At 43.1% G+C, this 21,622-nt stretch overlaps 1 protein-coding gene across 2 annotated transcripts in view; it reads left to right on the top strand.

The window, feature by feature from the left end:
• The window catches only part of LOC109405351 (solute carrier family 53 member 1-like), a 553,430-nt gene that overhangs the window by 514,492 nt on the left and 17,316 nt on the right, over positions 1-21,622 (top strand). Inside the window, exons 2-3 of one of the 2 annotated variants that reach the window (XM_062843178.1) lie at positions 1,382-1,443; positions 1,551-1,728. In XM_062843178.1, the coding sequence (XP_062699162.1) occupies positions 1,660-1,728 (69 nt within the window). In that variant the 5' untranslated portion in view covers positions 1,382-1,443; positions 1,551-1,659. Of the gene's footprint in view, positions 1-1,381; positions 1,729-21,622 lie in introns of both variants that reach the window. The other variant, XM_062843177.1, reaches the window with a different exon arrangement.

Genomic DNA, 21,622 nt, shown 5'->3' with positions numbered 1-21,622 from the left:
AAGAGAGCTCTAGTGGCCTGAAATCGTTTCAAACATGACCAGAAGCAAAAATGATTGAGAAGATTTGACTAGAAGCGAAACTCACTTAAAAAAGAGCGCATTTGAAAACACCTGGAACACTGCCAGAAACCAATAATACACGCTCAGAAAACCGTTCTGATAAACGTGAACAAACAAACGCAAATATGAGAACAAGCAAATATACACCGTGAACTAGAAATAATTCCAGCTGTCAGTATGGGCGTTCAAGAAAACGTGAAATCTAGTTCACGGTGTACATTTCTTATTGTTGTTATGGTTGCTATGCTATGTTCACGTTTGTTCCCGTTGCCGTGATTGGGAGTGCACGTATATCGGAACGGATTTTTTTTGCGTGTAGGACTCACTCAACCCCCTGGAACGCGACGTGTATTGGCAGCAAACCAGAAATATCCCCGATGACGCCCACTTGGAACCTGTTCTAGATGTTCCGGGGTTTCCATATTAATTGATGCAGACTTGACTCTATCGTGTCTGACTCAGTCATTCGAAAACATAAAGATTGGTATGTCGTACGGCGTGTTTAGGTTTAAATCCGGAAGTGTCCTCAATGAGGCCCCGCGGGACTTCTCACGGTGATCCGGATGGATCAAGTTATTCGAATCTGGTTATCGCAGTTGTGTTTCATTGTTCGGAACAAAAATTGAGCTGAAAACTTGAGGAAACTCACGAATAATCACTTTAAGCCATTTTGGCAACCCCTCTGACCCCAGCACAATCCGGAATATCTCCGGAATGGTTCCAGATATTGTTTGACCACTTGAGTATAATAAACTTGCACCAATTTATGATCGATTGAGGGCGACTTCAAAAAAATCGGATGAAAATTGACGAAATGCCAGCATTTTGTAAATGAGTTGTTGGGGGTCGGGGACGTGAAAGTTAAGCCACCCTAATGATCTTCTACAGAACATCAATTCATGTTTAGGTAACCCAAAAAACATCGAATCTGATCACATTACTGATGCAATCGTAGTTGGCTCCGGTCCTCCCTGACTGCCCACGGCCTGCTTAGCGTGCAATAATGTCTCACTCAATTAGCAATCGAAATATCGCGCGCGCGTCGTCTTCCACCTAGGTAGGTGCCATGAAATAGGCGCGATTTTGCATCACCATCAATTAGCGACCAGATTAGAACTAGCCTGCTGCGATCGCGGCAACGAGTGCGTGTAATTGCTCCACTTGATCCGGTCCCCGCGCGCGGTCTTTGCCGGTCAGTGTTCTTCTAATTTGCGCGACACATGCGGCAAAACGGTCATCTCAATCGTCTTTTCCACGCACACATCAAATCGTTAGACTAATTCAATAAATAAATCTTCCATTTTTTTCGTTTCTTTTGCAGGTCCAAACGAGGCGGCAGACTGATTTTTTTTAAACAACAAACAAGCGGCGGAATTTTAAATAGTAACACGTGTCTTATTTTAAGCTGTGATAATCGGTCATTCGAAGAGTGACTACGCGAAGGGGGTGTCGTCTAAATTGATTTGTCATTGTTCTTGGCGTGTATCTAGATAGAAATTCGAGCAGTGAAAGACCATTTCAATGAAGTGGTGAAGCGAAGGAAAAAGCAAAAACGGACGGACGTTCCTACGGAGAATACATTGAATTTGATTGTGCAGGATGAAATTCGCGGAACATCTTTCTGCGCACATTACTCCAGAATGGCGGAAGCAGTACATCAATTACGAGGTAAGTCGCTACAGCCAGTCTCCTAAGATTTCCACTAGACTAGATAGTTATTCAATTGTAAACACCACTTATCAAGGTATCTTCAAACGCGGTGAGCACGTGCTCAGAGCGCGGTTATTACCTTTCCTAACGAACTCACAGCCTACTTCGGTTGTCCTGTTATCAGTTTTCACGCAAGTTTATGTCCCTTCGGATAGATAGCCTTTCAAAGAGCAGGCGGCGATGACGATTCTTCGCGAATCATGCCAACGACCACTCGGCAGCAGCAGCAAAGTAGGCGCCGCCGCCGGAGAGGTCGCTTCGTGATTTGTATTCAAGGTTTATCTGCATGACGCGCACCACTTCGAAGAAGAGCGCGACACGTGACGCAATAGAGGGGTGGCGCGCGATGTATGGTTTCACCCGGGTCTCTGTCGCGTCACCCGACAGACAGTCAGTCAATCGGAATTAAAGTGTGCGACATGACGACCAATTAAAACTAAAACGCCTGACAGGGAACACTAATTTATTTTTATTGCAATGCAATTCCCCTTTGCGGCGGGCGCGCTTAGGGAGATTTGTGGCCAAGTTTCGATGGAGAGCATTGAATACTTCCAGATTGGTGAGCCCGTTTCATTTTATTACATTTTTCTTGTATTGAACTTTGTGAACCAACCAATTGCATCGAGCTTACGTCTGTCACGAGGAAGATTTCAAAATATGTTGAATTAATATTCTACGTCTCTGTTCTATACAGGGGCCCAATATCCCCTATTTCCGTTCTGCAAGTGCACTGTCATTCACCAACAACATGGATAAGCGAAATCATCAAAAATACCTAGACGGAGACTTTGTAAGAGACGTGTGAACCAAAACGGCAGATAAATAAATGATTTTATTAATCTGAGAGAGCGAGATCGCCCGCGCCGTACAAACAACAACCGTTGTAGACGGTGGTGAAGTGCTAATCTCACGCGATTTTGTGGCACAATGTTGCATTCAGGTGAATTACCTCTGACGTATCAGTGGTGGTCCGATGCTGATTGTTGGCTCCTCGAAACATACGTAGGTCCCAAAAGGACCACCTGTTTTGGGCTTGTCAAAACAGAAATTTACAACATCCAGACGAAATGATTTACGTACGTGTATCAACATCGTCACTCTCTCTACTAGTGTCGTTTTGGGGTTATAGGCTCATAAATCATCGAGACGGGTGCTGGGTGATGGTTTAGATGAAGCCCCTGACTAGCGAACGGCGAAAACAAGAGGAAATGTGCCGGCGCTAGTTAACGAGCTATCAAACATCGCGACATGATGTTCGATTGCTGATTGATTTATATTTCGTAACGTAGGCTATCATTGTCGACGAGTGGGTTATGAATGGATTGTAGACACGCTTGGAAGATGGCGGTATGTTGGAAATAGTCAATCAACAAAATAGAATGTGATACATTTCCATTGAGACAAAGCCTGCTCCTCAGCTTAGTGTTCTATGAGTACTTCCATAGTTATTAACCTTCATCCAGCCAACGTACATTTTTCACCTTCGGAAAAGCACAAAAATGGACATAACTTTTTTGTTTTTCGATGGATTTTGATGAAATTTTCACAACTTCCCGAAAAACTCTTCTAGTTTATGATGCCGGGGACATGGGTGCCTGGTCCACATGGTTCCGGAGTTATTCCGGATTGTCTTGGGGTACCAAAACTGGCCACATACTTTGCGCAACGTATATCTCAAGATCCCGAAGAGTTAGAAGTATAGTGTCTTCGGCGAATTTGTTCAGCAGGTTAAGAACTAACTGGCAACGGCGACTTTGGTTTGCGATTCGGCCGCTAGGCGGCGCCACTGTCAAAAATGTTCAAACCCTCATATCTCAGAAACTTGATAAGATAGAATGATGCTGTCTTCGGCAAAATTCTTCAGCAAGCTCCGAACTATCTGATAGTAAAGTCTTTGGTTTGGGGTTTATCCGCTAGGTGGCGCATTGTGTCTGAAAAATTCAAACACGTATATCTTGATACCCTAATGAGGTACAAGCATGCCGTTTTCAGCAAAGTTGTTCAGCAGGCTAAGAACTATCTGGCATCTTTGGTTCGAGAATCGTCCGCTAGGTGACGCCAGGGTAAAAAATCTACAAACTTCTATATCTCAGAATCCTGATAAGATGAAATGATGCCATCTTCAACAAAGTTCTTCGGCAAGCTAAAAACTGTCTGATAGTTTAGTCTTTGTATCGTGATTTATTCGCTAGGTGGCACTTGTGTAATATTTAAACACGCGTATCTCGTTACTGTAACAAGATAAAAGTATGACGTTTTCTGTAAAATTGTTCGACAGGTTGAGGTCTATCCGGCAATGGCGACGCTAGGTGACACCAGCAATCAAAACATTCAAACATTTTCATCTCAAAAATCGGAAAACGTCCAGCAAATTGTTCCGAAAGTTAAGAGGAAGTAAGACGTATCTGTTATCCTTGGTTTTGATATTATTCGATAGGTTCCGTCTAGTATTAAGAAAATATTTGTATGAATACCCTTATGAACAAGAAGTATTTCATTTTTGGCATAGTTGTTCAGCAAGCTAAGAGCCATTTGGAAGGATAGTAGATGGTCGAGTACGGTGGTACAAGAGGCAATACTTTAAAGCCGTCTTTGACCCCCTGCAGACAAATTTTGTCGCCCTACAGTATTGCTTCTTTTGCCCCGTTTTTTTCTTCCGGGAATTTTTCCAGGAATTTCTCCGGGAATTTATCCAAGAATTCCACTGGGAATTCCTCAAGAACTTCCTCCAGGAATTTCTTCAGGAAATCTTCCGGGAATTCTTCTAGGACATCCCGACCGAGATGAACTAGCCTAGGGCTAAAACTCTCGTTAATAAAAATAAAAAAAAAATTCTAGGACATCCTCCACAAGTTCCTCCTCTGGGAAATCCTCCAGGAATTCCTACGGGGATTCCTCCAGAATTTCCCCAGGATTTCATCTAGTTCTAATTTTTATAGGAATTCCTCCGGACTTTTTTCCAAGATTTTCTCCGGAAATTTCACTGAGAATTTCCCCAGGAATTCGTCCATGAGTGCCTCCGGGAATTCCTTCATGAACTCCTCCGGGGATTCCTTCATGAACTCCTCCGCGAATTTCTTCAGGAATTCCTGCGGTATGTTCTATAGGAATTCCTCCAAGAATTTCTTCAGGAATTTCTCCGGGAATATTTCCAGGAGTTTCTCCAGGAATATTTCCGGGATTTTTTTTTTAAGAAAATCCTCTGAGAATTTCTCCAGGAATCTCTTCAGAAAATCTTCCGTGCTTTTTTTTTCCACAAAACCCTCGAAAATCTCTCCCGGAATTCTTCTAGGACTTCCTTTACGAATACCTCCGGGAATTTCTCCAAGAGTTCCTGCGAGAATGTCTCCGAGAATTTCTCCACAAAACCCTCCAGGAATTGTTTTGGGGATTTCTTCCGGAAAACTTCCAAAAAATCCTCCAGGAATTCTTTCAGGAATTCCTCTGGGGACTCCTCTAAAATTCCTCCGGGAATTTTTAAAGCAAATATTCGGCATTTTCTCAAGAAATCATCTGGGAATTTCACCAAGCATTCCTCTGAGAATCCCTCTAGGATTTCCCCCAGGAATTCCTCAGGAAATTTCTCTTGGAATTCCTCCGGTAATTTCTCCAGCAATAACACTGGAAAATTCTTCAGGGAATCCTCCTTCCTGGGGGATTCTTCTCAGGAGAATCTCTGGAGGAATCCCCTGAGGGAATTCCTGGAGGACTCCCCGGGAGAATTGCTGGAGAAATTCCCGAAAGAATTCATGGAAATAATCCCGGAAAAAGTCCTGGAGAAATTACTGAAGGAATGACCGGATGAATTGTTGATGGGAGTCTTAGAAGAATTCCCGGAGAAATTCCTGGAGGGAGTCGTAAAGAAATTCCTAGTGGAATTCCAGGAAAAACTTCGGAAAGATTTCCTGAAGAAATTCCTAGTGGAATTTCTGGAGAAATTCCAGGGAGAACTTCTGGAGAAATTCCAGGGAGAATTTCTGGAGAAATTCCAGGGAGAATTTCTAGAGATATTCCAGGGAGAATTTCTGGAGAAATTCCAGGGAGAATTTCTGGAGAAATTCCAGGGAGAATTTCTGGAGAAATTCCAGGGAGAATTTCTGGAGAAATTCCAGGGAGAATTTCTGGAGAAATTCCAGGGAGAATTTCTGAAGAAATTCCAGGGTGAATTTCTGGAGAAAACCAATAGGGAATTCCTAGAGAAATTCCCAGAGGAATTTCTGGAGAAATTGCCAGAGGAATTCCTGTGGAAATTCTTAGAGGGTTTTCTGAGAAAAAAAAATCACGAAAGACTTCCTGCAGGAAGACTTCTTGGAGAAATTACCAGTGGAATTTTTTTTTTTGAAAGGAAAACCGGAAGTTTTTCTGAAGAAATTCCCGGAGGAATTTCTGGGGGAATTCCCGGAGGAATTCCTAGAAAAATTTCTGGAAGATTTCCCGGACAAGTTCTTGAAGAAATTTCCGTAGCAATTACTGGCGGATTTCCCGAAGAAATTCACGGAGATATTCCTGGAGGAACTCCTAGAGAAATTCTTGAAAGAATTCCTGAGGAAAATCCCGGAGCAATTCATGGAGTAATTCCCGGAGGAACTCATGGAGGTAATCCTGGGAAAATTCTCTGAGGAAACCCGGAGGAATTCCTGGAGAACTCCTGTAGAAATTCACTGAAGAATTCCTGGGGGAATTACCGAAGGAATTCCTGAAGGAAACTCCGCAGGAGTTCCTGATGTGAGTCCTAGAGGAAATCTTGGACAAATATCCGGAAGAATTCCCGGAGACATTTCCAGAGTAATTCCTAGAGAAACTCCCGGAGAAATTCCTGGAAAAATTCCCGGGAGAGTTCCTGTAGAAATTCCCGGAGACATTCCCGGAAGAAAAAACCGAGCAATATTGTGGGGTGACAAAATTTGTCTGCAAGAGGTCAACGGTGTAGCGAATACCCTAGCGATTAAATTACGTATTAAAGACTCAACTATCAGACAGTTTTTAGCTTGCTGAAGAACTTTGTTGAAGACGGCATCATTCTATCTTATCAGGATTCTGAGATATAGAAGTTTTGAAGATTTTTGACCCTGGCGCCACATAGCGGACGATTCTCGAACCAAAGATGCCATTGCCAGATAGTTCTTAGTCTTCTGAACAACTTTGATGAAAACGACATGCTTGTACCTGCTACCACCACCAGTTGTGCAACCAAGCAATCCATGGTTTGGGAGCGCAACCAAGATGACAGCGGTAGCAGAAATTATTGATTCATTCAGTTACGAGCTTTAGTGCAAGACACACCTTAATAAATAGTTAGAAGTCTACCACCTCGTTATTACTCGTAACAGTTGGCGACGAGATTGCTGAATTTCTTCAAGATCAGTTATTTCAATTCTTCAAGACCAGCCGAAGCACTCGAAAATGCCGCGCGGAGGAAATGATGAAGCCGTCGGTGATCAAAGCGAAGTTTCCAATCAAGCGATTATGAACAAGCTACTCCTGCTTCTGGACCGGTTAACCACGAATCAAGCCGCTCCGGGTAATCTGCCTTCAAGAAACACGCCTGAACAGATCATCGAGTCGCTTTCCGCGACAATCAAGGAGTTTCACCATGATCCAGCCGCCGGAATGACGTTTGCAAGATGGTTCTCGAAGTATGAAGATTTATTCAGCGCTGACGGGAGAGAACTGGATCACGCAGCAAAAATTCGTCTGCTCCTGCGAAGTCTCAGCGTTCCGGTTCATGAAAAGTTTTTGAACTATCTCCTGCCACGACACCCACGGGACTTCACCTTCGAAGAAGTAGTGAAGAAACTCAAATCCGTCTTCGGACACCAGCAGTCCCAGTTCAGTCAACGGTACGATTGCCTCAGGATTGTGAAGAACGAAGCCGACGATTTCGTAACTTATGCTGGCATCGTCAACCGCCAGTGTGAGGACTTCGAACTTAACAAGCTGACCATCGACCAATTCAAGGGACTGATTTTCGTTTGCGGTCTTCAGTCATCCAAAGATGCGGACGTCAGGACAAGATTACTATCGAAGCTGGAAGCAGACACGGCAGCAACGGTAAACCTCGAGACTCTAGTCACCGAATGTCAGAGACTGTCGAATCTCAAACACGACACGGCTCTGGTGGAGAAGAAGCAACCATCTTCGTCGGTCCAGGCAGTTCGACAACCAAGGCAGCCGAAATCCGCTGGTTCTCAACATTCAAGCGAGAAGACTCCTCGAACACCGTGCTGGCAATGTGGCGCCATGCATTTCGTCAAAAATTGTCCATTTTCAAGCCATCAATGCAAGCAATGCAACAAGACCGGGTACAAGGAAGGGTATTGCGGATGCTTCGCCAAGGTTTCAAAATCAGAAGCTACATCCGGCACCTCACCGAATGCCGTTCGTCAGAAGAAGAAAAGTGGCAAGAATCCAGGCAGACATCCAGCTCAGTCCAACCACATCCTTTCTGTCAACGCAGTAGCAGCACCAAGTCGTAAGTACGTCACTGCTCTCATCAACGATAAGCCGGCGCACCTCCAGCTGGACTGTGGTTCAGACATCACGATCGTCTCCGTTCAAACGTGGAAGAAGCTTGGATCACCATCAATCACCAATTCATCCCATCGTGCGAATACAGCTTCAGGCGCTGCACTTCCGCTGAAGGGGGAATTTCAATGTCGGATGACCATCAACAATGAATCCAGGACTGGTACTTGCTTTGTCACGTCGGTGAAGAACTTGAACCTCCTGGGACTGGATTTCATCGAAGCATTCGATCTGTGGAACAAACCGCTCGCTTCCATCTGCAATCAGGTAAATCAGCCCAGTTTCAATCCGGATTGTGGAAACCGATACCTCACTCGATACCCCGAAGTATTCAAGGACAAGTTGGGTTATTGCACGAGGACGAAGGTCAAGCTGTTCCTGAAACCACAGGCAAAGCCGGTGTTCCGCCCGAAGCGACCAGTACCGTTCCATGCTGTCCAGAAGGTTGATGAAGAGTTGGACCGTTTACAGAAGCTCAACATTATCACTCCAGTGGACTTCTCCGAATGGGCCGCACCAATTGTAGTTGTGAAGAAGCCAGGAGGAAAAGTTCGCATATGCGCTGATTATTCGACGGGACTGAATGCTGTTCTGGAACCACACCACTACCCTCTTCCGACACCCGATGACATCTTCAGCAAGCTGGCGGGTAGCAAGATCTTCAGTGTCATTGATCTCTCGGACGCTTATCTGCAAGTTGAAGTCGACGATGAATCAAAGAAGCTCCTGACGATAAATACACATCGAGGATTGTTCAAGTTTAACCGGCTAGCTCCGGGTGTGAAATCCGCACCTGGTGCATTCCAACAACTGATGAGCAGTATGATCGCAGGATTAGAAGGAGTGGAATCATTCCTGGACGATTTCATCGTACACACCAAAACGGAGGCTGAACACGAAGAAACCTTGCAAGCTCTGTTCACGAGACTTCAGCAGTTTGGATTCAACTTACGGTTGGAGAAATGCAAATTCGGCCAAACCAGTATCAAGTTCATTGGCCACATTGTCGGTCCTGAAGGTATTCGTCCAGATTCTGCCAAAATCAGTGCGATTGTCCAGATGCCCCGTCCCACCGATGTCAGTCAAGTCAGATCATTCCTAGGAGCAGTCAACTTCTACGGCAAGTTCGTCAGAGAAATGCACCAACTGCGTCGACCGTTGGACAACTTGTTGAAGAAGGACAGTAAATTCGTTTGGAGTCCACAGTGTCAAGAAGCTTTCATCAACATCAAGAAAGTGCTCCAATCCGATCTGCTGTTAACCCACTACAACCCCAGTTTGGACATCATCGTAGCCGGAGACGCCTCGAAGACTGGAATCGGTGCCGTAATCATGCATCAGTTTCCTGACGGCCAAATCAAAGCGGTTGCACACGCATCAAGAACGCTAACGCAATCGGAACAAAACTACAGTCAAGTGGAGAAAGAAGCACTCGCTCTGGTGTTCGCAGTGACCAAATTTCGACGCATGCTGCTGGGTCGCCATTTCAACCTCCAGACCGATCACCAACCGCTCCTGAAGATATTCGGATCCAAGAAAGGAATTCCACTCCACACCGCTAATCGTCTCCAGAGATGGGCACTTACACTACTCGGATTTGATTTTGCTGTGGAATACATCCCTACTGACCAGTTTGGGCACGCAGACGTCCTTTCCCGGTTAATCAACAATCATGAGAAACCAGATGAAGAAGTTGTAGTTGCTGCAGTCGGCATCGAAGAGGAAATGGACAGTACTCTTTGTGACACGTTCAACAACCTTCCAGTAACGTTCGAAATGGTTCATTCTGCCACGAAGAAGGACAAGCTTTTGCAGCAGGTTGTCGCGTACATCAACACTGGTTGGCCGTCCATCAAACAAATTTCGGATCCGGACCTCAAGACGTTCCATTCCCGGCGAGAATCACTATCGACCGTTAAGGATTGTATCATGTTCAGTGACCGAATCGTTGTGCCAGCTGTATTCCGTCCTCGGATTTTGAAGCAACTTCACCGTGGTCACCCTGGCATTGAGCGGATGAAGTCAGTTGCGCGCAGTATCGTTTACTGGCCTGGAATTGATGAAGAAATTCAAGATTTCGTTCGACGTTGTTCCATATGTGCCAGTGCAGCGAAGTCGCCACCACAAGTCCAGCCTCAGCCGTGGCCCAAAGCGGAAGGTCCCTGGAAACGGATTCATCTGGACTACGCCGGACCGATCGATGGGATGTCATATCTGGTCATCGTCGATTCCTTCAGCAAGTGGCCAGAAATTTTCCAAACACGATCAACGACAGCGCCTTCGACTATCGGAATTTTGAGGGAAACTTTCGCAAGATTCGGAGTTCCTGATACCATAGTTTCGGACAATGGAAGCCAATTTTGCAGTAGCGAGTTCCAGCAGTTCTGTGAGTTTTCCGGTATCATCCACATCCGTACCGCCCCTTATCATCCACAGTCAAATGGACAGGCGGAGCGCTTCGTGGACACCCTCAAGCGTTCACTGCGTAAAATCACAGACGGGGAAAACATACCATCAGCCGATGCACTACAGACGTTCCTCCAAGTGTATCGTTCAACGCCTAGTACTGTTTTGGAAGGAAAATCTCCAGCAGAAGTTATGTTTGGTCGACCGATGAAGACTACTCTTGATTTGCTGCGACCAACTAAGCCTCCATCAAGATCAACCATACAGCAGTCCTCCGTATCAACTTTAACAGCTGGTGCAGTCGTCTATGCAAAAGTCCACAAGAATGCATCAAACTGGAAATGGCAGCCTGGAACAATCATCGAAGCAGTTGGAAATGTTAATTACAATGTTCTTCTGGATGAAGTCGCAGGACGTCGGAAGCTGATTCGGATTCATGCAAACCAGTTACGTCTACGGTACAGTGATGTCACGCAGCAGTCAAATCGAGTGTCGTTACCGTTGGATATCCTCATTGAAAATTTCGGATTAACAACTCCAACTCCACCGAATCCTGAACCAACTACCACTTCAAATCACAGTCAAGCAGTTCCAGATGATGATTCGTTTGACAGCCTAGATGAGACCATGAGGACCGCTACACCTACTATATTTGCATCAACGCCAGTAGTGATTCCTCAGCAAAATTATGAAGATACACCGCGCCCAGCAAGATGTTCCAGAGTACCCAGACGATTGGAGGACTACATCCGGTACTGAAATAAAGGGGGAGATGCTACCACCACCAGTTGTGCAACCAAGCAATCCATGGTTTGGGAGCGCAACCAAGATGACAGCGGTAGCAGAAATTATTGATTCATTCAGTTACGAGCTTTAGTGCAAGACACACCTTAATAAATAGTTAGAAGTCTACCACCTCGTTATTACTCGTAACAGTACCTCATTAGGGTATCGAGATATACGTGTTTGTATTTTTCAGACACAATGCGCCACCTAGCGGATAAATCCCAAACCAAAGACTTCACTGTCAGATAGTTCTGACCTTGCTGAAGAAATTTGCCGAAGACAGCATCATTCTATCTTATCAGGTTTCTGGTTTTGCACATTTTTGACACTAGCGCCGCCTAGCGGCCGAATCGCGAACCAAAGTTGCCGTTGCCAGTTAGTTCTTAACCTGCTGAACAAATTCGCCGAAGACACTATACTTCTAACTCTTCGGGATCTTGAGATATACGTTGCGCAAAGTATGTGGCCAGTTTTGGTACCCCAAGACAATCCGGAATAACTCCGGAACCATGTGGACCAGGCACCCATGTCCCCGGCATCATAAACTAGAAGAGTTTTTCGGGAAGTTGTGAAAATTTCATCAAAATCCATCGAAAAACAAAAAAGTTATGTCCATTTTTGTGCTTTTCCGAAGGTGGAAAATGTACGTTGGCTGGATGAAGGTTAACAGAGAGTTATTTATTTGTCAATAAACATTTTGTATGTGTATATGATTGGGCAGACAAAAATATACTCTATCCCTAAGGAAGTCAAGAAAATTTTCTTTACTAAATGTTCCTGGATCGACGAAGAACCGAACCCGTCATCCTGTACATGGTTTTAGCGGCTGATACGACAATATCGTTCATGAAGTGATGCTGCTTAACAACGCTGAATGAATCTTCAAACTTTATCGTAGTAGTCCGTGTCTGGAATATTACATCAATACAACCTAGAACTGTGAAGACGTTTTCACTGAAAATTTCAGATGGAGTTGGTGCTCATTCAGGAGTCTTTGGTCGGCGTGGAGACTTAGGAAAACCGGTGAATCCGGATCCCGTATGGAAGGCAAAGGACACGAAGGCAAGGGCGTTGGTTGCCCTATCGGTGGAAGACGGTTAGTTATGCCACATCATCAGAGCCGGTTCGAGCAAGGACACGTGGGATGGGCTCAAAGCTTACAACGAACGGCCTTCGTTATCAAGCAAGGTGCACGTTTTACGGCGATTATGCTTGCAACGCCAACGGCTGCACGAAGTACGAAGCATGTCAGAGCATCTCAATGAAGTGACAGTTTTGACAAACCGGTTCACTGCGATGGGTGAAGAATTGGAAGAGCATCAGGTCGCCGCGATGCTTTTGTCAACCCTGTCCGAATCGTACAATAGGCCATATGAATAAAGCTGAGTAAATACTCTTTACTCAGACTTCTGTGAAGTTTCACAGAGATTTGCTCCACGGCTTCACATAGATTTAGTAACGAGTATTTACTCAACTTTATTCATACGGCCTAATAGCTTAATCACGGCAATCGAGAGCCGCCCGGAGCGCGACCTGACCTTGGAACACGTCAAGAAAAAGCTATTGAACGAAAAGAAGCGCCGTGTGGAGAATCAGTCGGAAATGAAGATGATGATGAACCTGGGCTTGTTAGGGGAATATCGAGACAAGTCACTGAAGACGACCTTACAGTTGAGGTCGAAATACGTATCTGTCGAAGGATGCAAATTCTTGGTGGAATTCAAAGGAACAGTACTTAACACGATTTTCTTTCTACTTTCGAAGAAGAAGGTTTTGGGTACCGGGAACACACATGCAGTATCGATAATGGCATCAGTTGATAAATCCAAAATCACGTACCAATACGGCGACAATGTAAGAAACTAGTTAAGGACCGAAAACAGCTGGACAGGAAATCCCGCTATTCACAACAGAAGATCAAGATGATGAACAACTCATCGAAGGTATGTTGTGCTCAAGGTTTTGCTGCCGGGAATCGATCGGTGAAACGAAATCCTTGGTTCCTGGACTCTGGAGTCACATCGCACATGACCAAGAATGAATCGCTGCTGGAAGAACTAGACATGTCGTGCAAAAACAGCATTAGCCTAGCGGACGGCAATGCGAGGTTCAAGCTAACGGAATTGGTTTCGGTGTGTACCGAAGCTTCAATACCGATACAGCCAGCAGCACGGGACAGATTATGACCAAGTTTTTGCTCCAGTAGTGGTTTGTCAAACCACCTTCCGGACTCTACTAGCTGTGGCGGCGAAACAAGGTATGACAGTGCGACAATTCGAAGTCAAGACTGCGTTTTTGTACGGAAACCTCGATGAAGAAATATACTTTCGTCAACCTCCAGGATTCGCCGTGCAAGGGGAAGAACGGAAGATGTAGAAGCTGCGAAAAAGCTTTTATGACCTGAAGCAACCGGTCAGATCTTGGAACCGCACACTGCACTCCGAATTGTAACGACGGGATTCCAGCGATATGTGACTCGGATCCGTCAGAGAGAATCATCCTTGATGCTACGTGCTGGTTTACGTTGACGACTTGATTGTAGCATGTGAGAACGAGATGACCATTGAACGCTACATCGGAGCTTTGCGGAAAAAGTTCACCATCGAGGGTGATGTTCAATGGAAGATGCCAACCAAGAACCTGGCGCATTCTTTCCAAACAACGTGGAGTATCAGAAGCTGTTGGGACAACTCATTTATTTCTCAGTCATCTCCCGATCGGGCATTTCAGCAGCGGTGTCGCCCCTAAGCCGAAAGAATAGCTTCCCATCTCAAAATGTTTGGCTGGAGCTGACGGCACGGTACCTGAAGGGAACGTCTGACTCCTGCTTGACTACTGACTACTCTCTTTTACTTCCACTACTGACCTACATATTTAACACCAAAACACCAAAAAACTATTGTAACACAGTTGCACAGATATCCTACCCTCTAGGCGTCTCCAATCCTCATCTCATGGCCGCAAATCAATCTGGGTACAGGCGGAGATATAGCACCACCACTGCAGTTACCGAAGTTACTCCTGTAATATCGGACTATGGAATGAAACATGACCGTTTTCCAGAAGTACAATCCAAGAAGAGAATATATATATTTTCAAAGCTTGCTATAATTCTAACAATTCAAATTCCCAAGTTCCCTGTATGCTAGAGTAACGACTACCGTCACCGACACTACATCCCCTCCTTTTCTTTTAAGTATCTCGAACTACATTTAATTTATAATCGTTCAAATATTTTGGTCGGTGTGAATTATGCTGCGGTCGTTGATCCCGAATCAATATCCGTTGTCCGAGATGTTCCCCACTGGCTTGAGACTGATTCTGCTCGATCTGGTTGTTCTTGAAGTTCAGCATTGCTTTCCCGTACTGTAGTTGTGTCTCTGGGAACGATAGGTTTTAAATGTGAAACATTTCCGATAGGTTTTAAATGTGAAACAAACCGTAGGAGTCAAGTTGTTAAAGCTGGAAATGTGTTGTCAGACGAACATGCCCTCAAAGACGGCACACCACAAGGGTCCTGCTTGAGTGCACTACTCTTCTCGCTATATATTAATAGCCTTCCAAATGGCCTTCTTTGCAACTACCACCTGTACGCTGATGACCTCCAAATTTATGTGACTGGACCCATCGCAGAAATCGATCGTCTGATAGCCCAGATAAATGCCGACCTGGCAACAATCGAACACTGGGCCACCGCCAACAAACTAGCTCCAAACCCCAAGAAGACGCAAGCTATCATCCTTACTCGTGAAAACTCGGTCACAACGCACCCAAACATCGTCTTCTGCAATGAGACAATCGTACCTATGGACAGAGTCATCAATCTCGGCCTCCATATGGATAATCATCTCAAGTGGTGCAACCAGGTGAACGACGTGATCGCAAAGGTGTACGGGACACTGCGGACCTTTCGAAGGTTCTCTTCGGTACTACCTGCTGAAACACGCCGTAAGCTAGTGCAAGCCGTAATAGGGCCCTATTTCAAGTACTGTGATGTTGTCTATACCCCGGGACTAAGTGCAGCCTTGAAAGATCGACTTCACCGTTGTTTTAAATCTGCAATTCGTTTCGTACACCGTCTGCGCTCACGAGACACTACGGCAGCCGTAAGAAACTGCGTATTTGGCCGAGACTTGCATGTCAACTATCGTTACCGAATCTGCTGCTATATGCGTAAGGGATATCTTCTGGAGCATCCAGACTACATCCAACAACACCTACAACATGGCCAGATGCAGCGTAGCAGAACTCTCATCGTCCCACCACACTCAACTCAACTGAGAAGGAGTGTACTAATTTATGGTGTCAGCGTATGGAACAGCCTTCCTCTGGAGACCAAGATGAAGCCCACCTTTAACGCCTTCAAAAAATCTCTATAAATCTAAGAAACTTGTTAACTAAATGTGCAATTTTTCAGATCTCAGTTTTAAAGTTAAAGTTCTAGTTTTAAAGTTAAGCTTTTCAATATCCTTCAGTAAACACTCTATGGTTGTTTCCTTGTCCTTAATGATACTGTACTGTAATAGGATCCCGTAATTTTGAAAATAAACTATTAAACTATTCTGTATAGAATTCTTATTGCGTTTGACCTTAAGGTGAATATAGAACGAAGCCACACCCTGAAATTTCAAAAGCACAAATCTGAGGAGCTAAACATCGCACCGAGCTGAAAAGTTGATCGATTTGTCACCCGCTGGGTGACCAATCGATCAACTTTTCAGCTTAGTGCGATACTTGGTTCTTCAGATTTGTGCTTTTGAAAATTCAAGGTGTGGCTTCGTTCTATATTCAGAGCCCTTGTGATGTAGAACTTCCAATTCCTCAGGACTGAAGTTGCTTGACAGCTTGTTGTTCTTCTTCGTGCGTTTGGCAATCACTATATATCTCCTGCAGCAATTCGGCTTCGTTCTGCACGACGACGTTTATTGGCTTTCAAGGGCAAAACAAAACATACTGTTACCCATCTCTGTTTCGGTGCAACTACCGAACTGATGATGTTTACCTTTTTTTACATACCTATCAACATAATCTGTTGGGGGAATTATTTTATTTTTCCTACTTACAACCCACATCCGACAATTTTTTTAAGTGGGAATGGTAGAACTTTCAATTCCCTCGGTCGCACGTACATTAGTTTTGCATTTTGTTCCACCATTTCCGTGAAAAATGAGATCCGGCTTGTGCAAGTGAGGAGTTGAGGTTAGAATTGTAGGATATTCTAGGTTAGATTTGCTATCCACTTCGCCTGAACGATTTTCAGACCCAGAAATATCGTACTTCTAATTAGTTTTCACTGCCGTAAAAATACTGTTATGCTCAGAATAAACAGTTATACCTTCGGATCACACTCATTTACTCGTAAATCGCAATGTGACTGTAAAAATAATGAATTTCTTTCCAATGTTTTGAAACCCCGAACGAATTTGACATTGCTTTCGGGAAGCATCATCACGACGATGACAACACTCCCAAGCGGTCGAATCGTCGTTTTGGGGGCGAATTGGCATACTCAGTTCCCTTCAGCTTTTGTTCTCGATTCCGGCCTTTGACGTTCTCGAGCATGACGCTTCCACGCGAAGGTATTTCAGGCAACTTATCACGTAACACTCTTCCGAACCAATGTTCTAAATTTCACATGTTAGGCCCATCGGACAAAGTGGTGTTTGTGATACTTATGATAATTTTGAAGTAGTAGTCGTGTCATGTCAACTTCGGCAAGCCGCAATCGCACGAAGTTGCCGAAGGTGACGTCACGTTCCAGAAGCTTCGAACAAATTTTCTGGCGAACGTGACGTCGCGATCAGCTGATTGGTTTGTTTACATATATTTGGTGACAAATACAGGCAAACATATACGTTCAACCGGACCTGTGAACAAGGATGGGAACACTCACTTGCAAAGAGTTACACTCACTTGCTGTTTTCTCAGCTCAGAAACGTGCAATCAAGAAACGATGTATGGACGACTTTTGCATTGTGGTTTTGTCTAAAACTTTACCAAATAGAGTAGGGGTCGCACACGCACACCGAAGTCGTGAGGGAGCTGCGAAGGCAACTTTTCACGAGGAGAATGTAAATTAAACTCACCTCGTGGAGAGTCGCTTTTACAACTCTGTCACGACTTTGGTATGCGTGTGCGACCCCTACTCTGTTCGGCAAAGTTTTAGACAAAACCACAATGCAAAAGTCGTCTATACACCGTTTCTTGATTGCACGCTTCTGAGCTGAGAAAATAGCAAGTGAGTGTAATTCTTTGCAAGCGAGTGTTCTAATCCCTGCCTGTGAATAATAGACATCGCACAGTGGTCCATGAACCAGATTTACGAGGAAAGATGCATCCAACGCCTTCAAATGAGATTTTAGTCAAATATGGTCTTTTACAAAGTTGTCCCTCTTTCCAATGTGCATGAAAATTAGGGTGGTCCATATTTTCAAAGAAATTTTTTATTTGCAAGAATAACTTTTCTTCGGGAAAGTTGTAGATCTATCAATTCTGGAGCAACATTTGAAAAGGGCATACAAGCATTGGTAAACAATGACTTCATACGCCGCTCCTGATCCTTCATCAGCTTGTTCACACAAACTAAGACCGTTATCAGATAGAGCAAACATCGATCTTTCGGATAAGGGTGTTTATTTGCGTGGGCGGACTGCTGTTAGGCTATACAGAGCGTTTTAGAAAAAAGACACAAGACCTCTTGGGCCCTTTTCAAATGTTGCTCCAGAATTTTGAGCAAGTTTGCTGAGGACACTTTTTATGTAGCTTTAGAATTGACTGATCTAGTGGTATTTTTCTGAATAAGCTTAGGGTGGTTCAAGAAAACCCGGTTTTCTGGCGTTAACTTTTTCTGTTTGAATTTTTCATCAAAGTCGCCAAAGAAACACTTGTAGAGCATTTGAAGACGCGTCGTTTCGTGCACTGAGATGGTCGTTATCTCTTTTGGTTTAAAAGTTACAGGCGTTTTTCTTAAAAAATCATAGTTTTTTGAAAAGGTGTTATGACGGGTTGAGGCAAACATATAAAATATCTTTTGCCCGCATTCAAAAGAAGAAATGTTGTTATAAAACATATCAAAAAATTAGAGGTGTGTTATTTTTGTAACTCAAGTGATAAATACTTGAAAAGTGCCTATTTTTTCTAGAAAATAATCAATATCTTTTGAACGGAATGACGTAGCAACATTCTCAGCGCACGAAAATGCGCGTTTTTGAAAGCTCTAAAAGTGGTTTTTAGGCGACTTTGACGAGAAATTTGAAACAAAAAAGATAAAGCAATAAAACGACTTGTTCTAGCGTCACCCTATAAAAACTATGGGAAAATGTTTCAAATTTGGTCAAAACGGTTTAAACGCTTTATCTTTTTTGTTTCAAATTTTTCATCAAAGTTGTCTGAGAACCATTTTTAGAGCACAATTTCGTGCGCTAAGAATGTTGCTACGTCATTCCGTTCAAAAGTATTGATGATTTTCTAGAATTAATAGGAACTTTTCAAGTATTTTTCACTTCAGTTACAAAAATAACACCCCTCTATTTTTTTTTTGATATGTTTTATAACAACATTTCTTCTTTTGAATGCGGGCAAAAGATATTTTTTATGTTTGCCCCAACCCATCATAACCAGTGTTGAAAAATTCATTTCGTCATATCTAAATTCAATCACCTACAGCTCATTTTAGAAGCTAAACCTGAGAGTATGGTATATGAAAAACTTGTGCGGCTAGACCAATTCTGCAAGAAAGTCACGGAAAAACTGCTATTTCCCGAATATTTAAGGTAAATGTCACGGACTACCTTCGAAAAATCCCAATGATATTCACGGTGAATATCATTTGGCATTTTTCGAAGGTAGTCCGTGACATTTACCTTAAATATTCGGGAAATAGCAGTTTTTCCGTGACTTTCTTGCAGAATTGGTCTAGCCGCACAAGTTTTTCATATACCATCCCGGGTAGACGAGAATATCTAAATCATATCTCAAATCGAACACTTTTTGCTGTCGTAGCTCGATATGATTTTGATGAGTTATTCAAAAATCTAATGAATATCGCACGAATAGCTCAAATTGATATGATATCAGTTTTTGTTTTTGTCGAAATAGCTGAAAATTTCTACATAAGAACAAGTTTAGCTCTTCTGCACGAAATGTAACACATACACCCATAGAGATGGCTCAATGTTAGTGAAATGCCATGTGCCCCTTTCTGAGCTGTGAAAACGAAGAACCGCATGCTCTTATTCCCATGTTATTTACAACAGCGAGCCACAGTTGAGTGGTAAGCATCGCCGCCTGTGAATCCTTAGGTCGTAGGTTCGATGCTGCATGCTGACATTTTTTTATTTTTTTTTTCTAGAAAAAAGTGACAAATCTTGTTTGCTATTATTTTGATCTTGTAATATCTTAACGAGCTATTGTTGAGTAGTTCCCCATATAAGATTTTGCTATTATTTCTGTTCTTTTACCTCTTATATCAATCAAACCAATATCAGTTTTTGCTCTTCAGTAATTCAATCAATCATAGCTGAATATGCTATTCATCAGATTTTTCCACCTACTCGGGATACTCTCAGCTTCAGCTTCTAAAATGAGCTGTAGGTGATTGAATTTAGATATGACGAAATGAATTTTTCAACACTGATCATAACACCTTTTTTAAAAAAACTATGATTTTTTAAGGAAAACGCCTGTAACTTTTGAACCAAAAGAGATAGCGACCATCTTAGTGCACGAAACGACGCGTCTTCAAATGCTCTACAAGTTTCTTGGACGACTTTGATGAAAAATCGAAACTGAAAAAGTTAACGCCAGAAAACCGGTTTTTCTTGAACCACCCTAAGCTAATTCAGAAAAATATCTCTAGATCGATCAATTTTAAAGCTACATAAAAAGTGTCTTCAGCAAATTTGCCCAAAATTGATAGATCTACAACTTTCCCGAAGAATTCTTGCAAATAAAAAGGTGTGGTTCCCAATTTCTTTGAATATATGGACCACCCTAATTTTCATGTGTATTGAAAAGAGGGCCTTATTTTTAAGAACAACTTTGTAGAAGACCATATTAATCTAGAAAATCATTTGAAGGATCTGAATGCATCTTTCCTCGTAAATCTGTTTCGTGAACCATTGTGCAAGGCCTGTCCAGCTTTTCAAAAATGGTCTCTGATTCTCAAATCCACCCCCATATTTTGATTGGCATCCTAAAAGAAGTAACTGGTCAAAATTTCAGCCAAATCCATCGAAATTAAGAGGTGCATCAAATCAATTTTGTGTTTTTCGACTATTTTTGAACTTCAAAAAATCATAACTACACTAAAACATGTCAAAACTTAATTCTTTCGGCAGAAATTGAAAGCTATACTTGTCTGCTACATCTTCTCCGAACGACGTGTGCCAATAAAATTGAAGGAAACATGTGTAATTATCGCATTTGTAATCATAAAAACCTTAAAAAGTTGATTTTTTTATGGATTTCGTTCTGGAACACCCTAATATACTTAATAAGTTGAATTTTTCAAAACGGCATCATATTCTCCAATGTTTTTTGGTTATTTGCTTCTTTGACACCAATGCTGTAGGAGTTGAGCAAAAATTACTAAAATTCGTGAAAGTCAAATGTGGCCTAAAAACTAGCTTTTTGGAGGCAATCACGTTGTGGCGCGAAATTGTACTGAACGTAGTAGCTTTGCTTCCTAGTAGTTTGCCTTGGCTACCCCCTACCACGGGTGATAACAAACAAGCGTGATGACAGGTGTTGGCTATCATATCAGTGCTGACGCGATGCCACTTTTTGCGCGCCAAAGCGTGATTGCACCCGAAAAGCTAGTTTTTAGGCCACATTTGGCTTTCACGAATTTTAGTAATTTTTGCTCAACTCCTACAGCATTGGTGCCAGAGAAGCAAATAACCAAAAAACATTGGAGAATATGATGCCGTTTAAAAAAATCCAACTTATTACGTATATTAGGGTGTTTCAGAACAAAATCTATCAAAAAATCAACTTTTTAAGGTTTTTCTGATTACAAATGTGATAATTACACATGTTTCCTTCAATTCTATTGGCACACATTGTTCGGAAAAGTTGTAGCAGACAAGTATAGCTTTCAATTTCTGCCGAAAGAATTAAGTTTTGACATGTTTTA

Source organism: Aedes albopictus, chromosome 1 (genome assembly GCF_035046485.1).
Source record: "Aedes albopictus strain Foshan chromosome 1, AalbF5, whole genome shotgun sequence".
In the NCBI taxonomy this organism is placed as follows: Eukaryota; Metazoa; Arthropoda; class Insecta; order Diptera; family Culicidae; genus Aedes; species Aedes albopictus.
The sequence above is the reverse complement of the archived record's forward strand: the minus strand, read 5'-3'. Positions and strand labels throughout refer to the sequence as shown.